This window comes from Theropithecus gelada, chromosome 10, assembly GCF_003255815.1.
Source record: "Theropithecus gelada isolate Dixy chromosome 10, Tgel_1.0, whole genome shotgun sequence".
NCBI classification, from domain to species: Eukaryota; Metazoa; Chordata; class Mammalia; order Primates; family Cercopithecidae; genus Theropithecus; species Theropithecus gelada.
This window is the reverse complement of record NC_037678.1, coordinates 43,354,554-43,373,856: the sequence shown is the minus strand read 5'-3', so window position 1 is coordinate 43,373,856 and position 19,303 is coordinate 43,354,554. Positions and strand designations below refer to the sequence as shown.

Genomic DNA, 19,303 nt, shown 5'->3' with positions numbered 1-19,303 from the left:
ACAGTGGCTGGCGCAGCGAGCTTACCCAAATGATGGCCAAAGTTCTTCTCCCAATATTTGCCTTTGAGTCCCTCCTGGTGCAGTAGGAGAAAAAAGTCTGAGTAGCAAGAACACAGGTGGCCTGAGAATGAAGGGGAACTCAATAGGTCTGTTTCCCCACTGGACAATAGTAGAGCCAAAACGCAAAGCAAATGACAGATCGAAAAACACACACGAAAAAAACCTCAGTCTTATCGGGAAACAGCAAAGAATTGAGATTCTATGAAAGCCAAAGCCTCCATAGATGATTGTTTCAGTGGAAGGAGAGTAAACAAGTGGCCATCCAACCTCTTCTCCATCCGAAATACCTTGTATTCAATAAATATGGAAGTATCATGTCCCCTTTAGGGGACTGTGGCCATTTGAAAGTTTTATTTCTCAGACCTACGTCACTCCTCTGCTTTATCCCAAACTCATGACAGGAATCAGGACAAGAACCTTAAAGAATTTTCTCAAGCCCTCCCTAATTTTCCTGGGGATCAGAGCTGAGAACTCTCATCCCCCTATTATTAACATCTTATATTCGTATGGCACATTTTTTTACCATTAATGACCGTTAACTGTTGACCCATTATTGTTACCTAAACTCACCATTTGTTCAGATTCCCCTGGTTTTTCCCTCATGCCCTCCTCTTGCCATTCAGGGTCCCACATGACATTTAGTCATCATGGCTCCTAAGGCTCCTCTCAGACCCGGCTCTCAGTCACTGTCCTTATTTTTATGGCACTTTGGAGGACTGGTCAGGTGCCTTGTAGGATGTCCCTCTGCTGAGGTAGGTCTGACATTTTCCTCATGGTGAGTCTGGGGCTGTGGGTGTTGAGGAGGAAGACCACAGGGATGAAGTACCATTGTCATCGTGCCACAGCCAAGGTCCCCTTTGCCAACATGACGTTTCCCCATTGTGATGCTGACCTGGAGCACCCAACCACGTTCATTTTCTGCTTCTCTTGTGAGACTTTTGACCCACAGGGGTTCTGCTTTTCTCTGCTGAATGTATTTGGTGCCTGCCTCATCTCTCTGCTGCTGCACATGTTTCCTTTCATTGTAACCTCTGCCCCCTGCCCCCAGGAGTTTCCCCATTCACCCCACTTGTATTTCCTGTGATGCAGGCTGCAATTAGTGTTTCCAGAGCAGAGTTAACCCAGACCCTTATCAGAGCTGCTGTGTGAGACCAAGTTCATTATAGTCTTTACCCAAACCAGAACTTTGTTGGATGCATAAATTACTTTTATTTTCATTGAAAATATTTGAGATGAGCTACATTAGAATCCTCACTGAGAAAATATACCCTGGACCTATAATCAGAGGAGAGTGGCTACCTATTAAAAAAAAAAAAAAAAAAAAGAACCATAAGGTAGACTTTTGTACTGACACCTATTTTATATTGTATTATTTGCCCTGTACTGTTTCATCAACTTTCATCTCTTTTCCTGGTATTTATTAGCAGGTGGGCATAGCTTTCTCCCCCTCAGAGAACCTTCCAAAAGAGTGCAGCACACGGCCGATTCTCTTCCAGTGAGCAGAAGACCAGCTGATGCTCAGTGCTGAAAGACAGATAGCCTTGGGTTCTCACATGTAGGGGAGAAATAGTTCTGAGGTAAATAGAGTAATAATTTTTAAGATAGAATTTTTGAAGGTTGCTTTTGCACAGTGAGGTTAAAAATGTTTCAAACAGACAAGAAGGATAGAGGATACCAGGTTTTCACCCTGGCCCTCTGTCAGTCCCTTGCCTTCTGTCGATGTACTGTGGCCTCCCAAGTCTGTCTGACATCCTTGTAAATTGATTCTTCCTTCCTGGTCTGTTCGAGATCCCTCCCCAGTCAGGAGGCACTGGTGATGTGGCTGCACCTTTCTCTGCCTCTGTATAGCCAGGTGAGGAACAAAAAGCGCAGGGTGTCTGTCCATCCCTGCCCAGCCAACGAGTCTCTTGGGCCAAACAACATGCCCTTTTGTCCTCTTATATTTCATCTCTCTCCTCTCCCAGGTACAGAGGACAAATGAATATAGAAGGGTCTTCCTGGTTTGCTTGATTTCTCCCTTTGAAGAGCTTTCGCCTTCAGGCTGATTCCTTTTCCCTGCATGACGGGCCATTTTCTTTTCTCCTTTTTTCTTTTTTTGTTGTTTTTTGTTTTTTGAGACAGAGTCTTACTGTGTTGCCCACTCTGGAGTGCAATGGTGCAATCTACAGGCACGCACCACCATGCTTCGCTAGTTTTTTGCATTTTTTTTTTTTTTTTTTCAGAGATGGGGTTGTACCATGTTGTCCAGTCTAGTCTGGTCTCTAACTCTTGGGCTCAAGTGATCCCCCTTCCCAAAGTGCTGGGATTGCAGGCAGGAACCACCTACCATGCCTGGCTTAGGGCCATTTTCCTATGAGCCCTTTGCCCTCAAGTGGATGACAAAGATGTTTTTGGTAGAAAAAAGTCAACTCCTGCCCTTCTCTGAAGGCCATGCTCTTGAGAACTTTAATAATAAAAGCCAAAGGTTATGCTCTTTTTCTCCCCCATCCCAGCTTAAGACAAGAAGAAAAAGATTTTTTTCCCTCTTTTTTTCCTTCCTTTTAAAATTGAGGGAGAAGTTATGAGCATAACAAAACTCTCATCTAGAAAATGTTCCCGAACCTGCAATTACTGGAGTGTGGCTGCCTCATCCGGAACACCAGGACGCATTTCCACATAATGTCCCTTTTAAAGGTTATTATCTACATCATGCCATTTCTGTTCCCCTCATCCTTTCCCACTCTCATTTATTAGAGGCTAGCTAAGGTTTCTCACCCAGAAAGAACCTTCATAATAGTGAACTATACCTAAAAGCCTTTCCTAGTTAGGGGACCATTCAGGGAAGAAAATGGATAGAGTGGGAGAAGTATTTTTGAGATGATCATAGACTAATGATTTTTCAAAGTAGATCTTTAGAAGGTTATTTTTCATGGTGGTCCTAAAAACTTCCTAAGAGGATAGCAGGGCTGTGGGATGCTGGTTCTCTCCACAGACCTGTCCCTGTCTTACCTCTTGCTTGTGAGCTTTTTATTTTGAGACAGGGTCTTGCTCTGTCACCCAGGCTGGAGTGCAGTGTTGTGATCTCGGCTCACTACAACCTCTGCCTCCCGGGTTCAAGCAATTCTCCTGCCTCAGTCTCCCGAGTAGCTGGAATTACAGGTGCCTGCCACCATGTCCAGCTAATTTTTCTAGTTTTAGTAGAGATGGGGTTTCACCATGTTGGCCAGATTGGTCTCGAGCTCCTGACTTCAGGTGATGCACCTGCCTTGGCCTCCCAAAGTGTTGGGATTATGGGCGTGAGCCGCTGTGAACTTTTTCTGCTGAGTTTCGGGAGCTCATGGAAGTTATTCTCTGAGGGCTGTCAGGGCCATCTCCATGCTTGGGATATTTGTGAGGTGCTCTCCCCATGGAGATGTCTTTATTGATGATAATTACTCGTCCCAAACCGCAGCCCACGGTCATCCTTGGATGTACAGCTTGTAGTGCTATAGTGCCCGGAGCTGGGAGGAGGTGGCGACTGCCAGGCCTGACATCTTCAGACTGACTTATCTAAGCTCGGCCAGTCCCTGCCCTGCTTCCTCTCCCACCTCCCTAAAGTTGGATGGCCAGATTTTGCAAATAAAAAAAGAGAACTCCCAGAATACATAATTTCTTTTAGCATAAGTATGCCTTGAACATTGCGTAAGACATACTTACGCTAAAAATGATTTGATGTTCACCTGGAACCAGGCATCCATATTTTATCTGCCAACCCTTCCCTATGGCAAAGCGGTAGAGACCTCGGACCCTTGCCCTTTCTGGCGTATTCCTCTCTGGGGGACTTCATCTTCTTGAAAATTACCCAGTTCTGATTTTTTCTTTTTAATCCTGATCAGTTTGGGCATTCCTGTTCGTCCCTGCTCAGTCGGCCTGGGGCCCTTCTCACAGCTGGGTTGATTTCTGGGCCTTCTGTTTTTCAAATACTAAACTGGTTACCTCTGAAGAACTAGGAAGCTTGTTCCCATCTACCAAGTGTCCTGACCTCCCAGTTTCCCCTGGAATCAGTCCATCTCGATTTCTCTCTCTCTTCCTCTCTATTTCTCATGTGGTCTCTGCCCGCCCCTCTGTGTGGGGCTGCCTGGCTTAGGTAAGGCCTGGCCTTTTCAAGACCTGGGGCATTTTAGCCAAACACCCTGACCAGAGGAGAGGAGCAGCCAGTCGCCTAGATTATCCAACCTTGACTTGGCCACAAAGGAAAGGCCACATTTGCTTTCTTTGTTTTCAAAGCTAATACATGGAAGAAAAAGGGTTAACTTTCTTTTCTCTTTGAAATTCGTGAGGGAGACAGCATCAAAACTGCACTCTTCTGACTTGGAAAATACACCCAGAAGCGATAATGAGTACCGAGTTGAGATCTTATATACAGGGTACATTTCTACGCTAAAACCTATTTTAAATTTTCTTATCCACCTCATGCTATTTCATCTCCTCTCGTCCTCTCCCCCTTGTATTTATTAGAGCCTGGGTATGGATTTCTTTCCCTGAGACAACCTTCATAATCATGAAGTATACTTGGCAGGCACACACAGCAGACGTGGGGCCAGAAGAGGTTCAGCAAGGAAAATGGTAGCTTTGTTTTCCTCTCTGTGAGAGAAATATTGGAATATTGGAGGTAAAATGGACGAATAAATTTCCCCGAATAGAAGTTTTGAAGGTTGCTTTTGCACAGAGAAGTTGAAGCTCCATAAAGTGATAGAAAGCATGTGGATATGACAATTATTTTTCTTTTACTCCCCCCACATAGCATCCTTGGGATGCAGGCCCACTTCCCATTTTCTTCCCCTTTCTCCACATTGACTTTTTTGTTTAATAAATTTTTATGATGGCCTGAGTGAGAAAACCAAACAGAACCCACTCCCAGCGCTTCCAGCCCTCAGGTTTTGTTGGATGTTCATGCAATTTTCTCATTATTTTTCTGTCAGTGTTCATAGAAACAGTGTAAACTACTTTATTTCAAAACCATTATGTTAGTTTACTCCATGATCATTTAAGCTGTGTATTATTTTGTGATTTGAATTTAGTCATAACATAGTTTAAAATATAAGCCAAGAAGATGTCTCGAATACATTTTTGATGACAACTGCTTAAGGTTCAAGTTTCCCTCCTTCTTTCATCTCTTTTTATTTGACTTTGACTTTTATTTTACATCCTTGATTTAGTTATTTCTTTCGTAAGTTTTTTTTTTTTTTTGAGATGGAGTCTCACTCTGTCGCCCAGACTGGAGTGTAGTGGCATGACCTTGGCTCAAGCAACCTCTTCCTCCTGGGTTCAAGCAATTATCCTGCCTCAGCCTCCCGAGTAGCTGGGATTACGGGCATGCACCACCACACCTGGCTAGTTTTTGTATTTTTAGTAGAGACAGGGTTTCATCATGTTGGCCGGGCTGGTCTTGAACTCCTGACCTCAGGTGATCAGCCGGCCTTGGCCTCCCAGAGTGCCGGGATTATAGGGGTGAGCCACTGCGCCTGGCCATCTGTAAGCATTTTAAGCAGACCTTGTGACTTCTATTGAGAGAAGATTCTGGGGCAGCACAGTCTTACTTCTCCAGTTTTGTCTCACTCAAGAAAGTACCCAGGTAGACACCCTGTGCTATGGTGAACCCGTTCCTCCAGCCCTCACCCCGGCCCAAGACCACCCCCAGGGGAGGATTCAGGGAAGTGCAAGCTGGAAGACTCTAAAGATTACCTTCTCTCCCCTTGGGGAAGGTTTGCGTATTTTTCATTCTGTTCTTCTCACCGCTCCCCCCGCCCCCACCCCGCGCCCCGCGCCCCTCCCCGCCAGCCCCCCAGCTGCTGTCTATCTTTTGTGCGGAATTGTGTGCCTGCCACAAGATTCCCTTCCTGCGGCATCCTCTACCCCTTCTCCAGAAGGAATTTTCTGGATGCCTGACATTGTTTACACTCTTCTCCGGACGAGAGTTAATGACTACCTCCATTTTCTGTCAGATCATGGATGTCCTTTCCTATATTGCTTTAGAATTGCCAAAGAGACTCCTTTTGTGAGTGGTAGAGTAGAATTCTTCAGGAAAGACGTAAAGGCTTTTTCTATACCTCAAAAATTGGACTTTCTGGGCAGTTCTAGCAATACATCAATTGCTACTCTTTTAAAAACATCTAGAAATGAGATTTACGGATTGATTAGATTGGTTTGAAAATTATTTTTAGGGGTTCACGCCTGTAATCCCAGCACTTTGAGAGGCTGAGGCGGGCGGATCACGAGGTCTGGAGATGGAGACCATCTTGGGTAAAACGGTGAAACCCTGTCTCTACTAAAAATACAAAAAATTAGCCCAGCTTTGTGGTGGGTGCCTGTAATCCCAGCTACTCCGGAGGATGAGGCAGTGAACCGAGATTGCACTCCAGCCTGGGTGACAGAGCCAGACTCACTCTCAAAAAAAAAAAAAAAAAAAAAATTATTTCTAGGGAAGTACTCTTCCTTTATTATTTCCTCTCTTTCCTAAATGTTGCTTTTGTCGTCCTACCTGTATTTTCAGGTAAGCTTTTGGGTTTGTGCGTGACTGAGCTTGTAAATTTTTAATGCATTTTAACCAGACTGATGAAATTTACAGGAAGACAGAGATGCTACTGTGCGTCTAGGAGATAGTTTCTGAGGTAAAAAAGAAAAAAAGTCCTATAATTTAAGTTTCATTTTTAAAATAATTTCTACAACTGGTGTGAGGACAAATGAGCGACTTCTCAGAATTCTGTAAGAATGTGGCCCCTCTCTTCCTATTATTCCTCCATTCCTCTTTGTTACCCCACGTCTCAGCTTCCAAGTTATACGCAACTTTGAGGTTCAAGTCTCCATGATCTGTTCATAGCAGGGCAGATCTAACTCTTGATATTTTATTCCTTGCTTTGGTCTAAAAGAATTCATAACCGGCCCACTTTATTTATTTATTTTTTTATCAGAACCCATAGAAACTATCAAGAGGCTTTTACTGGGAAAAAAAAAAAAAAAAAAAAAAACACGCCACTTGAGCTGCATTGCTAAGGATTGCAGTTCCCGGGGTACTCTTTTCTTTTGAGGTGGAAATCTTGAGAAAAGAAGCCAAGTTGAAAGTATTTCAGTGACCCCCACAGTCCACCCAGTTGAGTTTGTTTTATTATTAAGAAAACGACACTTGTGAAATAAGCCAGAAAGCATAGATTCTTGAGTACATTTCTGCGTGTGAAAGTTTTTAAAGAGTATTTTGGGCGATATTTATTTCTTTTCTCTTTATCTCAGTCCTCTTGTCTTAAACAGTATTTAAGAAATGCTGTTGAATTTGGTACCTGAACAGGATTTTATATTACTGAAATATTCAAATTGACTGTTCCACTAGTATTGTTTAGAAGAAATATCTGGGTGAAAGGAAGTTTTCTGCTTTCCAAATGCTTCACTTTCCTCTACGACACAAAAAATAAGAGAACTGAAAGAGAAGCAAGAAAAGTACAATCGCCTAAGTACTCCATGAGATAGAGTATCTAAACGCATTATGAAAACAGAACAGTATTCCCCCATCATCTTTTGTTGGTTTTCTCGTCGAATTAAGTTTTACTCGTCTGAAGTCTTGGTTTGAGCGAAGCCCTGAATACTCCTTCAATATTTGTCGCTTCACAAAGGCTGGACTTAGAAAGTTTTCTTTCCTAAGGTGATTAGAAAACCAAAATTGATGATGCCAACTCTAATATTTTCTTTCTTGTTTCTGTTTCTAGTTTGACAAGAGCCCATTTTTTTCCCCCCTCTCAGGATTAATGAAGGAGAGAAGGGGAGATCTTTCTTCCCAGCTATTATCATTGAAATGGGTCAATTTCTCCTTTTTAAGGATGCAAATCTTGAGGAAAAATGAGCTCTCTCCAATACCTTAATTATATTTCAAGAAATGGGCTGTTGTTTATGAACTCATCCAGTGTTGAGAAACATTGAAAATAATCATTCAAACAGTAGATACTCTTGATTTCAATTTTGGCATTATATATTTCAAGAGGTATTTTCACTAATCATATTTTGTTTCTCCTCATCTTATATATCCTTTTGCTCTCTAAATTTTCGATACACACTTGTGGTCTGGGCACAAATTTTAACTTAAGGATTGATTTTAAATATGACTTTCCACTAAATATTGTTTAGAAAAATTAAAAAAAAATCTCTAAATGGGAAATCTTAAATTGATTGCCTTTTATCAAAGAAATAAGAGAAATAAGTACCACTAAGAAAAATAATTTCTGCAAGAAAATGCATGATTACTTTAGAAGAGACAAACTTTCAAAAAATTGCACTAGGAAGGAGAAATACCCTGGCATGGGTTGCTCAATTTTGATAAATGTATTTTTCTGCTCTTTCGACGGGTCCTTCAGCCACATCTCTCTGAGGAACCAGGGCTGAGGTTTCATCACCAAGTCAGCCCTCGTTAGATAGTTTTGTGAAGTGGCGATTCCTCAGGCTGGTCACTTCTGACTCTCAAAGCAGATGAAGCGCCCTTGTGGTGTGGAGATGGGATGATTCATAACCCATCTCCTCTGTGGCATTTACCACAATACCAATCATTGTGTAGTTGTGTCCTGTTTTTTTTTTTTTTTTTTAATCTTCAGCTACATGTATACTACAACAAGTACATAGAATTAGAGCTTCTTAATTATTAGCAATAAACCTGTATTTAACTCCAGGGCAAGGCAGGGCAGGGGATGAGGGAGACCTCTATTCTTTCTCCTTGTCTTTCTTACTTTCCCTCTCACTGGAATCTCTTCTTTTGAATTCAGCACATAACTAAGGTTTTAAGTGACTAAAATATTTTAACTGGATTTTTTTCCCCCACTAACATAGTTTAGGAAAATTCCTCTGGGGCTGAAGTTATCAACGCAGCTGCCTTTCATTGAAGAAATAGAAAAGCAAAGAAAACTGCTCAGATACTTTTCGAGGTAAAAGGTTTACCTAATCATGTTGAAGAGGTCGAATAGCTAAGTATTATGTGAGGATGGTGATGTAATTCTCTGAAATCAAGTAGATGAGAGTTATTTCTTCTTTTTACCCTTTGCACTTGTGTTACTCTGCCATGAGGTGATGGAGGGAGGTGGGAGGAAGCGCCCTTGGTGTTTCTTGTGCCCGATCTCTCTGTCACAAATCACCTCAAAATGTTTTCCCAAGGAGAAACAAAATGGCAGCCTGAACTCTAGGACTCCTTCATCCACTCTCTCCCTTCTTGTTTCTCTGACTAGAAGTAATGGTTCTGTACCATTATTTTTCCTGTCAGAATTAATAGGGAGATATTCTTTTCCTAAAGCCATTAGTTAAGTAATATTGCTTACAGAATTGCTGAAACAGGATAACATCTCCTTCCCCAGGGTGTAAATCTTAAGAAATGATGAGGCAATTGCTTAAACACATCAATTATGTTCCAAAGCCTGAACTTTTCTCTCCACAATTTTCATTTAGAGTTAAGAAAGTTTGAAATTAATGATCCATAAAGTAGATTCTCCTGATTCAATTTTGGCACTGAAGAATGCAAATAATATTAGCAATTTGTTCCCTTCATTTAGTTTTCCTTCTTCATCACAATTTATCCTCCCTTTATTTTAGAGCATTCTCTTCTTGTCTGGGCACAATTAAAGTTTTGACTTATCAAAAGATTTTAAGCATACTTTCCCCACTAAAAATGAAGTTTTTTTGAAGAAAATGGTAAGTGAAGTGTTCTTCAACTGATTGCCTTTCATCAAAGAAAGAGAAGACAAATGAGAACCATAGAGAAAAGTGGTTTCTGGGGGAAAAAAAAGAGACAGATTTTAAATTATTACTTAGAGAGGCAAAGCTTCAAAAAAAAAATAGGATAGTACAGAAATACTCTAGATTTGGCTAGAGATGGAAAAAATATATTTTTCTCTTCCTTTCATGAATCTCTCAGTTTTTCTGTGCCTGAAAAACTAAATTTTAGTTACTGATGTGTGAGGATTTATCTCTGTCTTTCAGCAACCTGTTCTGATCTTCTGGTAAGAGGACTGACTTGACTTTTAGTTTTGCCTGAGCATATTCAGGTATAATATACTTTGGGGGTTTTCTCATTATTTTGACTCTGAATTTTTGAACCAATATGATTTTGTGTCTCTTATTTTTCTTTCCAACTGATAACGCAAAATCACGTTTGTTGCAAAAAAGAAAGCAGCATTGACTTATCCAAGGAAAGCCTGACAACTTCCAGCCTCACTGCCCCTGAGGCCACGAAAGTTAGGTTGACACACATCCTTCTACATCTTTCTCCACTCACATACGAATACAGACAGACACATTTTTTGTTGTTGTTGTTTTTTATACAAAGGCTTATATCAGATGTAGTAATCGGCAGTTCTTTTCTTCTTAATATGTTTTGTACATAACTCCAGGCCGATATGTATATGGATTGTTTTAATAGTGGCATCCAGTCCCCTAGTTTGGATGTACTACTGTTTATCTATTTAACCCTTACTTTATTGATGGATGTTTATGTTGATACCTATTGTTTTTCCTACCACAGCTATTGCTGCAGTACACATGCTTGCCTAATTTCCCAAAGAGCGATTGCTGGATCAATGGTTTTATACTTATTTGTATCACCTTATAAGATACCACCAAATTACTTTTCAAAAACAGCTTTACTCTCCCATCAATATTTTTAACAGTATTTTTAAAAAGAAACTTTGCTTCAGCAAGACAGCAAACAAAACCAGGGTGAAGCTTTGCTCTCAGAGTGGGCGGCGCATGTGAGTTTCTTAAATAACAAGAGGTCACCACCAACCGGCCTCTCATTAGCAAATTCAGGCCACAGGTGTGTTGGGTAGCACAGTGCTACTGTTGTTTTGAAAACTAATTAGTTATGAATGTTTGAAAGCATGTGAAATACAGATTTCGACTTTTCTCCTGAAAAACGAACAGATCTGGTGAGCTGGACCCTCCAACCTTCATTGTCTCAGTTGGCTGGAGCTGGGGGTCAGCCGCCCCTGGGGTCTGCGCTTGCTGTTTGGCCATCCCCAGGCAGGCGCCTGAATTAGTGATTTGTCTGGCTCCTGTAGCATTTGAGTTTGTGATCTTTGGTTTAAACTAGGGTTTCTCAACCTGGGCACTGCTGACATTTGGCGACACACCATTCTTTGTTGCAGTGTGGGATGTGTAGCAGGGTCACTAGTCTCCACCCACAACATGCCAGGAGCATCCCCTCCACTCCAAGTCAGGACCACCCAAAATGTCTCTAGACATCACCATTGCTTTGGAACCACTGGTTTTTAACAAACTCACAAAACGCATTTTCCTCAGTCAATTTTGAGATAAACTTTTCAAAGACTGTTCCTGGGCAGTTTTCATTATTCCACTTGATGAAGGAACACTGTTGAATTCTGTACACGACCAAGCTTTATAGTCACCGAAATGTTTCAAACCAGCCCCATTCACTGAGTTTGGAGAAAGTATTTGAGAGGAAAAAGTGATCAAAACACGTTCCTTTCATCTCAGGAACAGAAATGGAGAGACGACGGCGATTACAGGTGGTTTCTGAAGTAAAAGCTTTACCTAATTACACACACATAAAAGATACAATTTCTAAATACTGTATGAAGAGGGTTGAATACATCTCTGGCACAAAGGTAGACATTGGCTTTGTACACTTTGGTTTTCTTCAGTGGTTTCTTTTGTTCGTTCATCACGGGTCTGGGCAAGCTCACCTCTCCCTCCACAGTCTCTCTCCTTGGGCTCACATAATCCTCCTCTGAAGGGATTTCTGAGGTATTTGGAGCCAGCAGGAGGCCGGGGATGGGTCAGGGGGGTCTCTCCAGAGCCCTCTTCTCTCTCTGTGCCTTCACTCTCCTTCTCTGACAGGACTTCCGACATCTTTTCTCATTAGAATTAATGAAGAAGTATTAATTCTGTCCCCAAAGCTATTAAGTCATAGTGCTCTGAAATTGCTGAAACAGAATAATTTCTCCTTCATTCTAGGGCGTAAATCTTGAGGAAAGATGAGAAGCTGTTTCAGGTATATCGATTATGTCCCAGGGAAGAGACCTGCATAGACAATTTTCATTTAGCAACAAGAAACTTAAAAGAATGATACACAAAGTAGATCAGCCAGTTTCTGTTTTGGCGTTCAATCTTGCAAATGGCATTTGCTTTTTTATCATCTTTTTTCCTTCTCCAATTTCATAATCCTATTTTCACTCTGTATTTTAAGGGCACACTCTTGATGTCTGGACATGACAGAATTTTTAAAGCAAAATTTTAAACACCACTTTGCACTGAATTCAGGATTTCTGCAAGGGGAGGGTGGTTATCTTGATTGCCTTTCATCAAAGAAATAGAAAAGAGATGAGAATTACTAAGAAAAATGGTTGCTGAAATAAAAGATTTGTTTATGATTACTTAGAGGCAAACTTTCAAAAGATTGCATTAGGATAGTGCAGAAATACCCGAGGCTGTACTTGATAAATCCATCTTTGTGGTCCTCTCCCACAACCCTCCCTGCCTGTGCAGCTGAAGTCGGGGCTGCTTCTCACTGCTTACCGCCCACTAACTTCTGATTATTTTTTGATTGGCATTGACATCCGACGTCTCCCGTTCTCTCTGCCTGAGAGGAATAAAACCTCTTTCTTCCATCATTTTTAGCCATTTTTTTTTTTCCTAAAGAGGCTTCATAAACAAAAAATGTAATAGGATTGCAGAAACAAATGAATTTACTGTTAAACTTTAGCATAACGTCAGGTATGCGACAGAGACTTAAAGAAAATTGGTTGAATAATTACATGAATAGATGATTCAGACTTAGAAAGCCGTCCAGAACAGGGGCGATGTCAGATGATTGACTGTGCGCATGGTTTTACTCTTTTCCATAGATAGATGTTGGGTTGGGGTCCTATATCATGGCCACCTAGTACCTTCATGCTTTTTCTTTCATGCTGTTTACCACATTTGCTTGGTAAATTTTTTATATAATTATTTGCTTACTGAATTTCTCCCCCAATGAACTAGAATTATCATGTGGGTGTGTCTGCCTCATTTTCCAGGGAACAAATGCCCTGTGTTTAGCATAGTCCTTGGCACAGTTGTTGGCTGTGCTCGGTGCCCAGTAAATATTTAGGCTCAATAACGTAGGCTCGAAAACAGGCTTAAAAATATTTGAATAATTAACTATCCACAAAGTGATTACTTTTAGAGATCTGCCCAGCTTTCTTTAAGTAATTGCTAGCACATTGTGGATCTTTTAATTCTAGGGATGCTTCTAAACAATTTAATCACAGATCAATTAATAGTCTAGGAAATTACTCCTATGTTCTTGTTCATATTTGCAGTTTGCTTAGAAGGTTGATTTTGTAGACTCATTTTTAGCCCTTTTTAAAAATAATAATTCAGTCTTTGGAATCCAAATTCATGGAGTTTTGGTGTATTGAGACAAACCAAAAGACATATATCAAATTACTTACATTTTTAGTTAATGATATTTGAGCAGTGTATTTATAGCATTTTAGTATGGCTTAGACATTAGGCAGCTGGAAGAAGGTTTGGCATTAAAGATGTCTACAGTCATGTTGTAAGTTTCATCATATTGTTTATTTATTTCATTTTCTTTCTAAGTATTTTACAGTTTCCTATAGCCTTTTCAAGATGGCCACATTTAAAATTGCTGTAACACTTTAAGCGGCCTCTTCCTCTAAATGCAGTCTGGCAATTATTTCTGAGGGAAATTATTAAAAACACAGCCTTTAATCAGGGAAGGAAGAGCACGGCACAGAGAGCTGTGATGAGAGATGGTCTCTCTAATAAAAGTCACATAATTGTGTAAGAGCGATTGAATTTCTGAAGATTGCATTAAGACAGTGGAGTTTGTAATTTCTGAAGATGTAGGAAGTGATTCATATAGTATGATACTGAAGCCTAAACAGAATCACATTCTGTGATTTAAAATTTGGCCAGGGAACTACTTACTTTTTGAAAAGGGCCATTCATTTAAAAGCAAGTTAGTGTCCTTCCTCAATAATCCAAATCAGTTTAACACACTTCAGTGACATTATTTGGGCATTTTTCACAATTATTAAAGATAACTCACTTTTCTCTGTAGACTGTAGGGTCAAAAACAAATCAGATCAGTGGATTTTCTTCCTTTGCTTTCATAGATGAGTCAGAAGTTATTGGTCAAATGTGTACATGACCTTTCTGCTTAAGCTTAAAAACCAAAACAACCTGTTGGGAAGACATTTGGCCAATCTGATTATTTTCTCTACACTGATTGGTTTTACTTCTTCATTGAATTGAATGAATTGACTGGTTGTTTTGTCACTGTGGGGACAGAGCTTAATTCACTTAGAGTGAGCGCTTGTGCTTGGTGAACGATGAGGCTAAGGAAATGCATATCATCACCATTAATTTTTGGTAATTTTTCATGGGTGAGAATGAAAACATACCTTGAATCCACCTCTTTTTTCCCTTTCTACTTCTGGTGCTCTAGTCAAGCCATCTCATCTGGCCCCTAGATTATCCTAGTAAGCTTGTACCTGTTTTTCCCACCTCTATTCACCTCTCTCCCAAGTTTGGCTTCAAAATTTAAACTTCTTACCACAGTCACTTGTACTCTGCAAGATCTGAGTCCCTGTTGACTTCCCCCACATCATCTTGCCCCTGCCTCTTCATTCATGACTCTCCTTCCACATTGGCCCCCCATGAGTCCCTTGCTCCCCCAAGCTGCTTTCCCCTTTAAGGTCTCTGTATTGTTCCTTCTTTTGTCTAGAACATCCTTCGTGGACTTGTTCTTTCTGACTCTGAAGGTCTCATTTCTGATGTCGCCTTTCTGAGAAGTCTTCCTTGACTATATAAAAGTCGTCCCCAGTTACTCTTTGGAATAAGCCCCCTCATTACTCTCTTTACTACCCCCTGCTTATCGTGACTCTGTAGTATGCTTCCCTCCATTTCTCATTAGTCTCTGGAATAGCCTCCTGTTAATCGTTACTGCCTGTAATACTCTCATTTTCACTCTCGGTAATACCCCCCTCCTCGATTTGTTTCCTTTGTGACCCCATCACAATATGTGTTTGCTTCCTTGTCTTTGCTTCTCTTTCCCCATTACAGTAGAAGCTCTTGAGGGTCAGCACCATCTTTGTTTTGTTCTTCTCAGACTCTTCAAGGTGGAGCATGGTGCCTGGGTCATTGAAGGGGCCCAGGATGTGGTTGTTGAACAGGTGAATGGAATAACAAAAGCCTCATTGTGTGCCATTAGACTACCAGAGTACACGGGAGGGTCAAGAAAGATTGTGTGGAAGAAAAAAGCATTGCTTTCTTTCCCAAACTGTGCACTTCTCTATGGATTTTCAAAGTTGATTTGCTCAGGATTAGCACACTGGGTAATCTAGTAACTTACCCCTTTAGATATAAGAAGTGGAACTGTTCTTTTGGTTTAAGATGGAGGATGGAACACATTTATTTACCTCTACTTTTCTCTAACAACTCACAAGAGGTTAGTAATTAAAGGTGTTTGTAATGTATAAGCTCACAAGGAGAAACGACTTGGAGAAGAAATGATGCCACTAGTTTGAAAGCTGGAGTGCAGAGTCTGAATGGGAACTGATGTAGCTGACCCCAAGGAATGGAATCCTGATTTAACAGTGGGAAGACTCCCCACAACTCAGACATTCATGGTACCAGGTGAGGCTGAAAAAAAAGATTGATTGAAAGACTAAGAAGCAATCAGACTTCAAATCCCACCCCGTTTCTAGCTTGGTAACTTCCTTCACCCTTGCGGAAGTCTAGGGGCTTAGTCTCTGGACAGCATACAAAATGCTGGGGGACACTTGGCGTAATTAGTTCAGCAGGGGAGTGAGGGGACTAGATTGAAAATGGGGTTTGAGCAAATGTGAATACTGCATATGAGCCCCCAGAATCTCTTCTCTAATTTTGACTTCAGAATGCCAGCAGCCTGGCTTCTATTTTACAGTCAGGAGACCCAAGGACTCTTCCTGTAGAAGCTGACCAGTAGACATGGAGACCTGCAGATAACTACTTCAGGGTTCCCACTGAAACAAAGCAACCACATAACCTAACAGTAGGGCCCATGGTTGACAGATTGCACTTGTAAAGAACACCAAGTCAGCCTTTTTGTGCCCATTTCCTAAACATAAGCAGCTAAGATTGCTGTATTTCTCAGGAAAGCCACTAACCTAGAGAGAAATAAAAATAAACTAATGGAAACAAAGGAATTTGGAAGAGGGACTATGGACTTCAACAACAACAACAAAAAACCATTATTAACATTGCTGGGGGTAAAAGAGAGGATGTTAGAGCCATGAAATAAGAACAGATGCTATAAAAAAAGAACATGGGAAAGAACTCTTAGAAATTAAAAGCATATAGCAGAAATAGAAACTCATTGGAATATAAAGTTGAGGAAATTCCCCTGAAAGTGAAACAAAAAGACCAAGAAATAGAACATCAGAGCGAAAAGATAATAAAAATAGAAGATTATACTAGGAGATCCAATAACCCAATAAGGGCAGTTCTAGAAAGAGAGAAAAGACAAAACAGAAGGGAAAAAAAATCAGAAATAACAGGTACATTTAAGAGTTATATTGTACAACATGGTAATTATAGTTAATAACAATGTTTTGTATTCTTAAAAATTGCTAAGAGTATATTTTAAGTGTTCTTGCCAAAAAAAGATAAGCATATGGGCTAATACGTATGTTATTAATAATAAGCTAATTTAGTCAACCTACAATGTGTATATATTTCAAAACAATGCATTGTACATGAGAAAGAAAAAGGAAATAAAAACAGAACCACATTTTTCTAAAACCTGAGGACATGATTCAGGTTGAAAGAATTGATTGAGTGCCCAGACAATGAATGAAGATAGACCCAGACTGTGGTAACACCAGAAATAAGGAAGAGCCTCGGGGATTCCAGAGAGCGACAAACAAAAAGATTTCATCCAAAGGATCATGAATCATAAGTCATATTGTCTCCAGACTTCTCAACAATTAGAACACAACAGAACCATGTCTGCAACCCCAAAGGGAAATGATTTCTGATTCAAAATGTCATACCCAGCCAAGCTGCCAATTACATCTAAAGACTTATACTTCATGTACCCTTTCTCATGAAACTACTAGAAGTTTTGTGTTAGGAAAGCAGGAGAGTAAACAAGAAAAAAGAAGTTGTAGAGGTTCAGGAACCAGGAAAGAGGTGAAGAGAATCAGCACAGCGGGGATGAAGGGAGACCCTGAGGGCACAGCCATGCTGTAGAGAAACATGGTCCACTTGGAGCAAATCAGAAAGTTTCAAGGAAACGTTTCTCAGGGAATGAAATGAAACCCCAGACAGTTGGAGAGGCGGTTGGAAAATGATTTTAGAAATAAGTCCATAGAAAACTCAGCGAAATTTTTAAAAAGTAAAATAATTAATTCCAGGGAAAGCAGTTTTGGCAAGAAAGGCAACATAATCATAGTATACTACATGATTCAGTGCTGACAGGTAATATATAATAATAGATTTTATATATATGTATGTATATATACACACACACACACAATAAACACGGAATATTCGCCTAAATGAAAACAGGCCATCAGTGTTAGAGAACTGTTGAGAAGATAGAGAGGTGGAATGTGTGCTTGTGTGTGGGGTCGTGAAGGTTGAAGAGTGGGGGAGCTGGAAGAAGAGGGAAACCCTCCTCTCTCCCCATGAGAAGTCACAGCTACTACTTCCACAAGATATAGTCCTATAACAATGTTATTAGACATGAAGGAGATAAAAGTCAAAAGACTCCCAAATGGGAAAAGATGGATGGGTTGGCAGGGGTTGCTGTTTTTCTTAATACATAGTTAGGCTTGACTTTTCAGACTGCACGTGTGTACCTTTCATCAAAATGAAAGCACATTTAAAAGTGGGTCTAGTGCTTCTTCTCTAGTGACACAGTCATTTTAAGATATTTCCCTGATCTCATATCATGATGGAACCTGCCCTCTCTGAAATTTTGTGATCCTTTTGACTGGTCTGCCAGGTCATTAGTGCAGGTGAAGGATGAGGGAAAGACAGGTACAAGAAATGCTGTTTTGCAGATATTGTCAGGGCCCTTCTTTCTTTCCACAATCACAACAATAACCACCACAACAATAACCACCACAACAAAACAACAGCATCACAAAAGCCAACCTCATCCCTTGCTGCCCAGCACTCTAGTGGGAATTAAGACATGGTTTATTTCTAAGTTCCCACTACACATCGATTGAAACGTCTATTCTGACCACTTTGTAATATGTCCAGAGAATTCAAGCTGATCTAAAATTTACCTAAACAGACATGACCAGGAATACAACTCTGATGAGAAGAAGCAACATGAAATATAGATATATTTTATGATATGTATCATTCAGGGATTTTTCTCCTTTGAGAACTGGTTTGGCCATTTCCTTTTTTCATAGAGTGGATATATTTTATTGACCAAGCGTGAATTGGTTGGAGATAAATTGAGTTCTTGCACACACCCTGTGAGATGAGGGTTAATGAGCTCAGAGGCGATCATGAAGTCATGGACCACCTCCCAGGAAATTACTCTTTGCTAATTTTATAATTCCAGATGTACGTAAATGTGCCTCTCCCCTTTCAGGTCTGAATCTGCAAGAGGAGCCATCTCATGCCACCACAGAATCACCTCCTTGTTGTGGGAAGGAAGAGAAGAAGGAAGGTGACTGCAGACAAACCTCAGGAACCCTCTCTCTTGATACAAGTTCAAGGACTGTCAGGGAAATGGACAAACGAACTGTGAAGGTGGGCATGATGATTTTGAACTGCCCCTACCTATTGCTGGTCTAGATTTATAGCTCTGCTTGTTCTTGTTGCTCTTGTTCAGTGTGGCAGAACTTACTCGGATCACCTTATGAAGATTCGCCTCACAGAAAGCCCATTAAGACAAACAAATAAGTCAAAACATTCTGTATCAAATGACTGAGCAGCTTTGGTAGTGCAAACATTGGGATGATTTCTGATGGTTTCTTTAAAAAACCCAAGTATGTTATTACTGCACACCTGAATAGAGAGATGGCTGACAGGTGCCACTGCAACATGAAGCCCCCCAGACAGATTGTGGGGCTGCGTGTTGAAAACCACTAAAAGGCCGGGCGCGGTGGCTCAAGCCTGTAATCCCAGCACTTTGGGAGGCCGAGACGGGCGGATCACGAGGTCAGGAGATCGAGACCATCCTGGCTAACACGGTGAAACCCCGTCTCTACTAAAAAAATACAAAAAA

The 19,303-nt window shown here is 40.7% G+C and overlaps 1 protein-coding gene across 1 annotated transcript in view; it reads left to right on the top strand.

The window, feature by feature from the left end:
• ZNF831 (zinc finger protein 831) overlaps positions 1 to 19,303 on the top strand; it is a 67,463-nt gene that overhangs the window by 42,103 nt on the left and 6,057 nt on the right. Inside the window, exon 4 of the mRNA XM_025400047.1 lies at positions 18,665 to 18,825. Within this exon, the coding sequence (XP_025255832.1) occupies positions 18,665 to 18,825 (161 nt within the window). The remainder of the gene's footprint in view (positions 1 to 18,664; positions 18,826 to 19,303) is intronic.